This window comes from Macrosteles quadrilineatus, unplaced genomic scaffold, assembly GCF_028750875.1.
Source record: "Macrosteles quadrilineatus isolate MER2022 unplaced genomic scaffold, UCM_ALF_1.0 Scaffold_1__1_contigs__length_201487025, whole genome shotgun sequence".
In the NCBI taxonomy this organism is placed as follows: Eukaryota; Metazoa; Arthropoda; class Insecta; order Hemiptera; family Cicadellidae; genus Macrosteles; species Macrosteles quadrilineatus.
Genome location: NW_026542594.1, coordinates 151,367,696 through 151,380,852, shown reverse-complemented (window position 1 = coordinate 151,380,852; position 13,157 = coordinate 151,367,696). Strand labels below are relative to the sequence as shown.

Below are 13,157 nucleotides of genomic sequence, written 5' to 3'. Positions count from 1 at the left end.
CCATTGAACATCCCCAAACACCTGTTACTACAACAGCACGTAGATATCCCAGTAGAATAATAAAACCAGTCGAACGCCTTGATTTGTAAAAATTGTATGTGTGATTTTTGAAGTTTGTTTTTGAAATTAATAGTTTTGTTTTACTTGTTTTAAACTTTTATATTTGCTGAGATGTGTATAAAAATTACACGGGAGGGATGTAGTATATTTAATGATTTTATGTATTCAATATTATAGTTGTAAAACAGCGTTTCTTGTAGGAAACCAGATTTGTATAAAATGTAACTGTGTGTTAGTGTGTGTGTACATCACGCCACGTCTGTGACGTCATATCAGGTGATTTTTAATAAATTCCCATTGGCTGCCGCGACCACGCTATACCCGTGCATCTAACCACCAAGTCAGTCCGTCCTAGTCCTGCAACCGTACACCTTTATCCCGGTCCGTGCAGCCCGTGGTATTATCTAATTATGTAGTTCTTATTTCTCACTAGTCCCGTCTCCCGTCAAGTTAAGACGTCGTCACACCGGCGACGTCACAGATGTCAATTGTACGTATTGTGAGAGGGGTGGACTCATGGTCCTAGCACGTCAACCGAAGCTTATTGGGCATCCCACTTGCCGCTAAGTGGGTAAGCCTATGCCTGTGTCTTTCACTAGGTGCAGGAGCTTTTGTCCAATGTTAGCGTCTGGTTCATCATCTGCCTACTTTAGACCAAACAGAGCCATTCTCCTAGCCCCAAGTCCACCGCAATTCAGAATAATCAGTTTTGCAGTCTCATCGGACTGGTTGCTAAGTCGACACTCCTGATTGCCATTGACAATTCCTAGTGTGTCGAGGTGTTTCCTGAAATGGCCGTGTCCAGTGATAAGAGCAAGATGTACCTGCTTGATCTGCCCTCTCATGAGCATGTTTAGCGGTAGCTTTGCTGATGCCACAGAATGGCATGCTTGCACATACTCTCGTTGCCGCCTGTGCCTAAATGGACTGGAACCCAGCCGAGAGTTACAGAGTTGTGTGTGGAAAGTTTGCAGAGGGGGTTGTCACTTCCAAACTAGCTTTGAGGTGACTTCATTGGATTCAGATTTTAAGAGCATTAAATTAAGGACTTTAAGAGCAGCTTGACAATAAGACAAAATTACTATAGGCTATTCTTGTTTTGGTAGCATCAGTCTAGTCCTAGGTTGGCACAAGCCAAGATAATAAAGATTTCTGCTTGGAAGATGGTACAGTATCGTTTCAGACTGGTAGAAAGTTCTGTACTGGGCGATCGACTGTACTCTGAGGCCAGATTTCCCATCGATTAGGGAGCCGTCTGTGTACCAGACGAAGCTCTCCGTTTCTTGGAGGTGCCCTTCCTGGTGTTTCCACTCATCCCTGGATTTTTCCCTTAGAGATTTTAGTAAGCAACTATATATCGTTCCATCCACACAAAGGGTTAATCGATCATATGTTAAAACTCTTTTGTTTAACTTGTCTTGCAAATACAGCCATGGCGACTAATAAACCCATAAGGCCCATGATGTTAAATTTCTTAAAAAATTAATTCATGTAGAGGAAAGCACCTTGGTTTGATGTGTCCCATTTCAGATTTAAGTTATACCTTCCCATAGTTGGTTACTCAGGGTTGGTACTAAATTTGGAAAACAAAACTCCCTGAATTTTTTTCAGGTTTTCCGGACTGATATAATAGGTACTTTTTCAAGGTATACCGCAAGTTGATATCGACCAATCAAAATCAAGAAATATTTAAAAAAATGTAAATATTTAACTTATTTAATCACTCCGAAACACAAAACTTGTTTTAAACTATGTACCGATAAATAACTATATAAAAATGTGCATTACAGTAGTGCTTATAATGTCGTTCTTTTTGCCATTAGTCATCACCCTGATAAAAACATGTTTCGGTGCAGAATGTACCGTAGCCCCATCTGTAAAAAAGTAGTCTTACGGGAGAAATTCCAGCATTTTTTCAAAATGTCCTGACTTTTCCAGGTTTTCCCTGACCGTACCAACACTGTACTAGAATTGTGTAAAATGTTATGTGGGTCGCTTCAACTGTCCAGCAGGAGTAGCCTAAGTTATAAGACAAAAGCAGGAGTGTAGTACGTTATAAGAGCTTCACTAAAAAATGAGCCTATTAAGTTAATCACCTGGGTTCAAAGAATTGCATTTATCGGACCGCGGCGCTTTTGCGAAAATCGGACATCTGCTTAATGTTTGTTTACTGGCCACCTCTACGCCCAAAAGCCACAAATAAAACACCAATTGAACAACATAGTCTGGGCTTCATGTAGCAAGGGCTTTGACTGCCTTTATTTGTGTTTTTTTCTCGTGGTGGACGAGATTTCTCAAAATGGCGTCGCCTGATGTTTGTTAACAGTGATCAGGTGTTTGTAGATTGCTTCTTGAGACTTATTTGCGTGAAGACACAATATTTCATAACTTGACAGAGATTAGTGTGCAATTGGTGAGTTGAGTGATGATTTCATAAGTTCTCTCGGCCTATTTGTAGATAATTTCTTTATGTCCATACCTTTGGCAGATTATCTGTAGGAAAGGATGACTTACATTACAGGCAATATGAGGAAAAGCAGGAAAGGTATATATCTGATGCTGATGCTCTAAAAAGAAATTTGAAGTAGGCCAAAAAGTTTACAACCGTAAAGACCACAAATTTATGGTTGCGTACACAATGAAAAAGTTTCCCAAAAAAACCCAGTGCTTCTTCTGTCAACTGTATTGCAAAATCAGTATAGTAAGAAATAATGAGGTAATAGAAAAATCAGAGATAATAGATTTGTACAACTCCTCCATGGAGGTATTGACCATTCAGACAAGATGTTAACTTGACGGACTGTTCAGTATTAGAAAAAGGTTGTATAGCCTAACACATTTTTTCAAGAATGATTTTGAACGTGTAGCTTATATATAAGGAAATCCATTCCGTAGTGGAAAAGACATGAATGGGTTTCAGTTCACATTATCTATAATTGACAGTAAGGTACCTATGTCAAAAGAGTGGCTTGACCATAGGCTAAGTATCAGTTAGCCGGAGGAATCAATTTGCGGATGGCAGGAGTAGACATTTAGTGGCAAAATGACCAGTTTGGAATGGAAACCTTACCAGATAAAAAAAGAGAGAAACTGCTGTGTGTAGCCCTATCAGTAGGCTATTGCAGCAGTGGAAAAAGAAAGAAATCCTAAACCATATGCACCAAAGTGCCAGAAAGGTTTAGGTATACACTGCGTGTTTTGGCCAACGTAAATGCTAGACGATGTTAACTTAGACCATTTCACTTTTTTAGGCTAAGTGTATATATATAGTTTTATGTTGTAACTATATTTTAGTTGGGGGTCATTCCATATGAAATCAACCAATAAAAAATTATTTTCAACCTGACCATCTTAGATTTTGATGAAATTTTGCATACTTGTAGTATTTTGAGTCCTGAATCCAAATATGCTTTTTAAAAAAATCTATCTTTTATAGTTTTTATGATATAAATATTTGAAATTGGTAAAAATTGGCGTTTTTTACCGTGCGCGCAAATCTAAAATGTTGTCTAGGATGAGTTCTATTGGTCCTATCAAGTTGTACAATGGCTCATTTTAAAGAGGATTCAAATGCCTTTAATCTGATACCAAACTCAACCTACTTTGGTGAAAATTAATTTTTTTTTTGAAAATTTCAAAATATGTTTTGAAAAAAAATTTAAGATAGCGTTTTTTGAAAAATTTGAAAATTAGATATGTTAAAGAATGTAATCTAGTAAGTACATTATAAAAATTTCAAAATGGGATGATAATGGGATCAGCAGTTATGATAAAAATACTTGACTATGGTTCACTGTTTCCAAGCATTTTGGCGCATACAGCGTGCAAGTAGGCCTAATAACCTAAATGTATCATTAAATAAGAGTCTATTAATTATATGATTAAAATTAAAAATATCTGCCTATATTTGAATTATGTATGTCATATTTTGCTATATATAAACTAAATCTAGCAAGTAAACAACATTATTCAAGTTAACAGAGTTTCCGTCAACCTTTGAACAAACATGGACCAATGGGTTTTGGTTCAGGTTCCTCAGTCTTTTCCAGTTAGTTGTGTTGCAACGATTTACTGTAATCAATCTTTAAGTCTGCCTTTTCACTAGGCTGGAGACACTAGTCAGCCACTAGATCTGTGCAAAATCACATTGTGAAGCACTTTACGTTTACACCATCAGGTCGCAGCGACCCACCTCGGCTGTAGCGACTCGGTCTTGAGACAAGAGGAAAGACTGACAAACATAAGTTAGACCTGTGTACCTGTCAAACAAATTACAACTTCTCAAGACCGGGTCGCTAATGCCAAGGTGGGTCGCTGCGACCTGATAGTGTAAACGTAAAGTGCTTCACAATGTGATTTTGCACAGATCTAGTGGCTGACTAGTGTCTCCAGCCTAGTGAAAAGGCAGACTTAAAGATTAATTACAGTAAATCGTTGCAACACAACTGGAAAATACTGAGGAACCTGAGTCAAAACCCATAGGTCCATGTTTGTCTGTCTTTCCTCTCGTGACAAGAGAGAAAGACAAACAAGCATTGATAATTTTGTCACACAATATACTGTGATCAATCTATTTAAATCCTGTAGTAACCTTATTATTGATACATAGATAATATTCCATGATATCCTAATTACTTATTTTTAGGGAAATGTCTGCTCATAAGTATAAATAATGTATTCTTACTTTAACAATTAAAATTTTTTTAGTGAAAACTGATTTGTGGATTTAAATACCACAAACCACATACCACATTTCTGTATAACTTTTATTTTGATATGTCAAAAATTAAAAAAGTTACGGAGAATTTTCAAAATGTCCGTCCGGTTATTTTTTAACTTTGCAAGGGTATTTTTTTAATATCATAGCAGTCAAATAAAGGAATTGGATTATAGCTGCTAATAATAACTAAAGCTCAAAACATCTGTTTTCATTAGAAAAATTATTTTAAAAAATAACACTTAAAACCCAAGTATTTTTTTTCATGTCCGGGAAATTTTGCTCCAGAACTTAGGGTCGTGACGCCATAAGTAAGATGGGTCAGCAAATTGGGTAATTTTTTCTTTCTTTTTTTTAAAGTTATTACTGCTTATAAAGTAATCAAAGCAGGTATTTTCTTAATCCCAGATAAATGGGCTATTCAATTATGGTTTTAAGTCATAAATCATAAACTTACTGGGTTTGCTGTAGACATGGAAGTTTGGACGACTTTATTTACTAAAATTTAAAAATTCCAGTGAAAAATAAGTATTTTTAATTTTTTGTAGAACCATAGTATGCACTATTAAATATTTTTTTAAGTAGAGTATTTATCTGGGAATAGAAAATTATAATAAACATTATCATTTAAAGATAAAATTAATATGAAAAAAAAAATAAAATATGAAAAGTGGAAAGTTTGTTCAAAGTAGCCCCCATGTTCAAAGGTTGACGGAAACTCTGTTAACTTGAATAATGTTGTTTATTTGCTAGATTTAGTTTATATTATAGCAAAATATGACATACATAGTTCAAATATAGGCAGATATTTTTAATTTTAATCATATAATTAATAGACTCTTATTAAATGATACATTTAGGTTAATACGTACATGCTGTATGCGCCAAAACGCTTGGAAACAGTGAACCATAGTCAAGTATTTTTATCATAACTGCTGATCCCATCATCATCCCATTTTGAAATTTTTATAATGTACTTACTAGATTACATTCTTTAACATATGTAATTTTCAAATTTTTCAAAAAACACTATCTTAAATTTTTTTTTAAAACCATATTTTGAAATTTTCAAAAAAAAATAATTTTTACCAAAGTAGGTTGAGTTTGGTATCAGATTAAAGGCATTTGAATCCTCTTTAAAATGAGCCATTGTACAACTTGATAGGACCAATAGAACTCATCCTAGACAACATTTTAGATTTGCGCGCACGGTAAAAAACGCCAATTTTTACCATTTTCAAATATTTATATCATAAAAACTATAAAAGATAGATTTTTTTAAAAAGCATATTTGGATTCAGGACTCAAAATACTACAAGTATGCAAAATTTCATCAAAATCCAAGATGGTCAGGTTGAGAGCATTGTTGATTTGATATGGAATGACCCTTGGTGTTATCTTTGTTTTTTATTTTGCATTAAGAAAAACTGTAGGCCTAGACTTCTTTCCTTTTCTTGTGCATAATATGGCATTAGCGTTAACTTATATAGCGCATTTGAGTGACGCGAAGACATCAAAACGCTCTGAAGACAATTTATTTCAACACTAAAAAGAAGCTTGTTTTTCAAGGTAGGATTTTCGGTACTTTCCTGTTAAAGGGAACATTCATTATTATCGATCTGATTTCTTTCGATATATCAATATTTTTGTTTTCCTTTATGATCCATACCTTCTGTTTTAATATTTTCAAACACATTTAAATTACAAATTGACACTTTAGGCAAAACATAAATGAAGTAAAACTGTTCTAAACTAACCTAACATAACCAACCAAACTTGCTGGGTTTGCTGTATCATTTCAAAATTTCGTTTGATAACAGAATAGACATGTGAGTAATATGAAACGGAATTTGGAAATTTTACAGCAAGTTTGGTTGGTTAGGTAGGGTTAGTTTAGGACATTTTCATTTCAATATAATATTTTTAAATTGTTTGTTGATACCGAACAATATTTACTTATCGTAGTTGTCAGCTGACATCTCGTTCATTATCGGATCAAAAATAGAATATCGATGTATCGGAAAGAAATCATCGATAATAATGAATGTTCCCTTTAACAGGAAAGTACCGGATTTTCAAATTTTGCATGCTTAAGTTAGGTAGGTACCTACTAAACAAATGTGTGTAATAAAAATAAACATTATTGATAAAATATTTTTTATTCATATGCTAAGTTAGTTAAGGGTGTTTGGTCACAAATTTTCATGTCTGATTTTTTGTTATTGTTTAATTGTACTAAAAATTAGAGATACAAATATCTAAGAAAAAATTTTTATTTTGAATATTAAGCGAGATATGGAGCTTGAAAGTAGTAAATTTTTAATCTTTGGTACCAGTTCACAGGGAGAATGGGTAATGCGATTCTCACCAAAATTTGCATTCAGGTGTGGAAAAATAAGATAATAATCACTAGCTATTTAAAATTAAAAATTTTGTAAACAAATTTTTTTTTTTTTTTTTTAATTTTTTAAAAAATTAAAAAAAAAATTTAAAAAAAATTTAAAAATAGCTGTTTGTTTTTGGGAAAAATGTATCTGTATGTTGGAATGAAAAAAAATGTGATATGTTAACTCGTTTGGGCTGTGAATTCGTACCTTTGATGCCTTGCGCTGTCGGAGCACTACTCATTGAGAGTTTGTACACTAACACCGGGGCTTTAGAATACTTTAACATAACGTAATTATTAACATCCTTTAACATTGAAAGAATACGTTTATCGTTGTAAGGTTAGGATTACGAATCTAAGGATAATTGAGCGGTACTGAAGGTAATGGTAATATGGCGTGGTCTGGACGGGTCCGTACTGAGTGAAGAGTGAGGAGTGAGGACTGAGTGAGAAGAGCAAACAACTGTTTATACTTGATCTAATGCGGAATTAAATCAAATCAATTCGTTTTGAAACCAAATAATCAGTTCTTATTTAGGCATGTGAGGAAGGTAGGTCGGGTTTTATGCGGATTCGTGACTGTATTATTGCATGGCAACGCTGGAGGCGCTGCCTACGGATTGACAGGCAAAGCTCTCTCAAACCGCTTAATGATTTTTACCATGCGGTTGGCATTCTGGGTTATAGTAGTACGTTTTCTGTGATTAAGTGTTTTGAAGTGAGGTTAGATTAGGAAGGTAAAGGTTAGGTTATAATAAACCAACTCATTAATTTATGCAACTTCCAGACTGTTTTTGCATAAATTAATGAGTCGGTTCATTATGACCTAACCTTTAACTTACCTAATCTAACCTCACTTCAACGGACTTAATATAGTCACGAATCCGCATAAAACCCGACCTATCTTCCTCACATGCCTTTATTGACATAAAATGTGATTTAAACATTAGGTTGGATTAGATTAGATTATGTAACATCATTTATTAGTTGCTGATACATTAAATTATGCACTGTGGCACGTTTTCACTTTTAGACACAATGGGATTATGTAGCCTACTATGGGATTATGCACTATGGCACGTTCATTACCAGACGTTGAGGCATTAGTCAATGGTTGAGGATTGGAATGAGGACGATGATCATGTCGGCAGTGGTCTAGCTTCTATTACTGATATTTTACGTGAATAAATTCTATTTTTTTTTTTTAATTTATGTTCATGTGATTAATACCTAGTTTATGTATGGTAGTTGATTTATTGTATTTTATAAACAGCGCCAAAGTCCATTTTTTTTTTTTTTTAATCTAGTTAAGTTATTGCATATTGTAACTCTGATTTTGCTCTCTTGGGGTCGTCTGTGGTTTTGTCTGTTTAGTATAGAATGTAAACAACTGACAGCTGTTTCCACTCCACAAACCTTCCACCCCTTTTAGTGTTAGTCGCCACTAGAACTTGGACTCGTCCATACCACAAATATGTTAATAAATCAACAAAACTGAAGCTTAATATTAATTATATAACTGTACTTAGGAATCTCTCCGACCAAAACTGATTGCATTTTTGGATTCAGCGTTAAAAATACTGTAAGTAGACATATCAAAATTACATCAAATCCCAGTGCAAATAGGGTAAATATGTGTAAGTTTACACGTTTGGACCAAATAATAGCCTATGACTAAAGTTTATAAATAGGTTAGGTAGGCCTTAAGCCTAACCTAGTTTTTAAGTCAACAATGAATTCGAAGTTAGCCTAATAAAATGACAGTAGGAGATTAATTAGGCCTATGGTAAACTTCAAAGAGAATTCGAGGCAGGCACGTTGGTTTAGGTAGCCTACCAGATGTTTCCTTCAATTCCCTTCACTTAGCCTAATTACGCCTTGGGTTGCAAGCTATCTTAGGCTTATACGATACCTATATGACTATTGAAAATTCACAGACCAATGGGAAACTATTGATTTGTTTAGGCCTAGGCCTACCTACAATGCAGCCTCAAGAGATGGGCTTAAAGTGTGCATATAATATTGCCTACTGTAAGGGGTTGACCTCAAAAGCTGAAAAGAGCAAATCATAGTTCAAGCTGTCTTCTGGGTTATTTTACGTTATTCAACATACTCCCAGGCTAATTAGGCTAACACTTATTAATATGGACTCACTGACCCCACCTTAACTTTGTATTGCAGACCCTACCCTGTATAAGCATAGACTTTTAACACATCTTTTAATGACTCTTTAAGTAGTCTAATTAATAAAGTAAATTGCTTACGTTTCACTCTTTCAAAATCAGTTGAAAAAATTGAAAATTAATAAATAGAGATGTATCTAAATAACTGGACAAACTGCCACCTCAAGACCTCAAATTTAGGTCCCAAAAAGGTGTCATTGATTATGATGGAAATTTGTTTTAATCATACAAAATTTGACTCAAACACGCAAGATGTCCTTTATAGTACAAATTTCCTGACACTAAGAAAAGTGTAGTAGTAATAATAATAAATATAATTACCGTTTTGAAAGGAGGATTGGAACTCCTCAGCAAACTGTCAACGCTGTAAATTTCGGAAAGCGCCATTTAATTTAACATTGAGCCTGACTGAGCCGAATCAGTGACACCACCGCACCACGAACGAATCCACCACAACCACCACTACCCACTGAGCTATAATTCTAACTGGAGGTAGCACTGAATGTCAAAGATGCGTGTCACCAGCCGCCATGTTTGCGTGAGGTGTGAGTTATAAGAAGCCATATTATTGCTATGGCTATTATTATACTTGGCTTAAAATACCTACTTTGTATGGTCGCCATTTCAAAGAAAATTATTAAAGTATTAAAAGTATTCAAGTATGACAAAAATACTCACTGCTATACCAACCTAGTTATAAGAAGCCATGTTATTGCTATGGTAAAAAAGCTTACTGCTATACCAACCTAACAAAATCAGCGACTCGCTTTTGACAGACTTCTGCCATGGCAGTGCTACCTCCAGTTATAATTTTAGCTCAGTGCCACTACCACACCACCGGTCCCAAAAAGTAAAGACTGAAAGAGAATTTCGCTAGTCAACGAGGTTCTTTCAGCTCCCAAATGAAAGCATTGAGTAAATAAATTCTTATGAAACAGTTAGCCAAAGTTTCTTCAGTCAATAAATAAATCAATGACTTGAGGAAAGGCTAGATGTAAAAGTTGGTATTGACATATAATAGATATATGATATATATAATCCTTTTAGATTCGACTTTTAGAATATCATTGACTATCCTAAAGTTAAACCGTGTCATAGTGTCTAATAAATGCTTTCTTTATACAAAAAAGGTTCATGGGGATAACAAATATGAAACAGAATAAAATTCGTATTTATTTTGGCACTGTGCAAACTCATGATTATGGGGGTAGCGGGTTTTTATCCTCCTGGAATTTTACCCACTGGGCAAACGTGACGTCCCAAACCAGGGGGTAAAATTCCGGCCGCGAACTTTTGAGTTTCGTGACAACAGTTCGATGGATAAAACGTATATTTTCACGGTTGTGAATTTAATAAGAACATATCAAACTATAAATACCCCCACCGCAGCAAACCTGCAGACAAAGCGAATTTCCATTTGCCTGATTGGATTTACACTAAAATGTCTCCTTAAAAATATCTCAATTTATTCCCTATTTAAATAACATTAGTTTAACGAGTACTTAGGTTTGCTGCAACAGGGAGGGTAAAAAGGTGTTTTTTGTAAAATGTTAATAGCTTAGTATCAAATGAATGCATTTTCCAAATTTGATCAAAATATGTTCATAAGCAAGCAAACTACAACAGTTTACTTATTCTCCATAAGAATAACATGGGAATTTTAAATTTAAAGTTTTTTGGAATTTTCCCCGTAACCATTAGGCGCATTATAACACTTCAATATACTAAATTATTTGTTTTTTAAGCTATACAAAATGGTTTGGAAAGAAATGACTAAATTTTAAGTTTTTAGTGTCAAGAATGGGAAAAACCAATTTTTACCCCATAAAACCCCCCACATAAGGTAAACGCACCAGTAGCTGACAGTATAAGAAACTATACGCACTTAATAATCCGTGGTTTTGAATAAATAGGAACTAAAGAGATATTACGGATTTTATGTGATTCTAAATTTAGTGTAGTTTTCAAATTTGTCATACAAAAACGGGTTTTTAAATATATTTTATAACATTTTTAAACTTAATTCAACCTTTGTACATGTTCCAGTGGCTGACAGTGAAAAAAGTGCTTGTACCAGTAGCTGACAGTCAGTTGTCCCAGTAGCTGACACTGGAACTATACAATGTACTAGCTGCTAAACCTAAGGGTTTTATAATTTATAAGACAAATAAAATCTAACCTAATAATTAAATTATAAAATCATGTAAAACGTTATTAAGAAAATTTATTTTACATATTTTAAAATAAAAAATATTTACATTAAAAATATATATATATATTTTTTATTTATATTAAAAACATATATACATTTTTTTAGATAATTTGGCTTATTAATTAAAAAATTAAAATCATTTTATAAAAATTTGTGATCACATAAATTATAAATAGCATGCAAATTTCGATGGGTAAAACCAATTTAATATTGTGCAAGTAGCAAATATCCCCTGTCAGCTATTGGAACTTGTATGGCTTTTGTGTACCAAAGCCTGACATTGATATAATTTTTAATCCAAAACCCCTAACACCCCAATTTTATCATGAAATTGTCAACAAAGGTATAATTGATAAAAATAATGAGCCTAATCATTAATACTATTTAAGAAATTTAGCGAAATGACTAAAAACCAAACTTACCTTCTTAACAATTTCATTAAGGGAATCGACTAAATGTGATGTGTACAGACAGGGTCGCTTTCAAACCACCACCATTCAGCGAGTATGGGCTAAATTTCACTGATTTTTTTGTAAACAAATCAAGAATAAACATATGTTCTTCTAACAATGCAATCATGTGTAAATATTTTTAAGAGACCACATTATAATGTAAAGAAACTCAAACTGTCAGCTTCTGGAGCACTGTCAGCTACTGGTGCATTTACCTTACCCCTGTTCCCATAGTCCGATCATGCTGGTTTGCGAACTCGTTCGAATAAACGTAGGTTTAAACGTTTGTACTAAATTTCATCAAAATCGGATGATTTTTGCTCGAGTTATCGCGCTAACGGACATATATATATATGTGTATTTGAACGGATGTTGTTTTCGGTCTCTAGGGACCTCAAAACGAAAATGCAAATTGGTCCTGGATCCAGGTTTTACCATGAGTACTACGGTAAATAGCTTATTCCCTTTATGGGAAATTCGCTAAAACCTAGAGTGTACGGGCCAGAATTTTACCCCCGGACTTTTACCGTTATAGTTAATGTTTTCTTTGTTTTATATCATGCATATTTGACAATGTCACCTGTTCCTCTAGCTGCGCTAGAAATTTGGAATGTATTCCTGTGTATGTGACAATAAAGTAATATTTATTTATTTATTTGCCCCCTTCATGAGGTCAGCTCAAAATGTACGGCCCGGTTTTTTACTACCGGATTTTTACCCCCGGATTTTTACCCCCGGAATTTTACCCCCTGGTCAGATGTATAAATTAGTGATAATGGTTAATTCTCTTCATTCAGTTTTAATTTAATAGTTAACCAGTTTAGACATTTTATTGTTAATTTATTTGTAACATCAACTAATCGAATAGGTTTTAAATTTTAATTTTGAGATACGAGTATCAGGATTCGATCATTGAAGCCAACTGTTGGTTAATATGATCAAAATTAAACAGCGAATTCTGTTTACTCAGTTGAGATTACAAAATAAATAAATAAAGATAGGCTATACTTAATAATTAAACGTTTACAATTAAATAAAAATGGAAATAAGAAAATCAATAGTTTTTAATAATTTCTATATCCAACCAAGGGGTAAAATTTCGGGGGGTAAAATCCCGGGGGGTAAAAATTCGGGGGTAGAAATCCCG

At 34.0% G+C, this 13,157-nt stretch overlaps 1 protein-coding gene across 1 annotated transcript in view; it reads right to left on the bottom strand.

The window, feature by feature from the left end:
• The window catches only part of LOC128987442 (uncharacterized), a 50,338-nt gene extending 40,540 nt beyond the window's left edge, over nucleotides 1-9,798 (bottom strand). Inside the window, exon 1 of the mRNA XM_054408291.1 lies at nucleotides 9,668-9,798. Within this exon, the coding sequence (XP_054264266.1) occupies nucleotides 9,668-9,733 (66 nt within the window). The 5' untranslated portion in view covers nucleotides 9,734-9,798. The remainder of the gene's footprint in view (nucleotides 1-9,667) is intronic.
• Nucleotides 9,799-13,157: the final 3,359 nt, after the last annotated feature.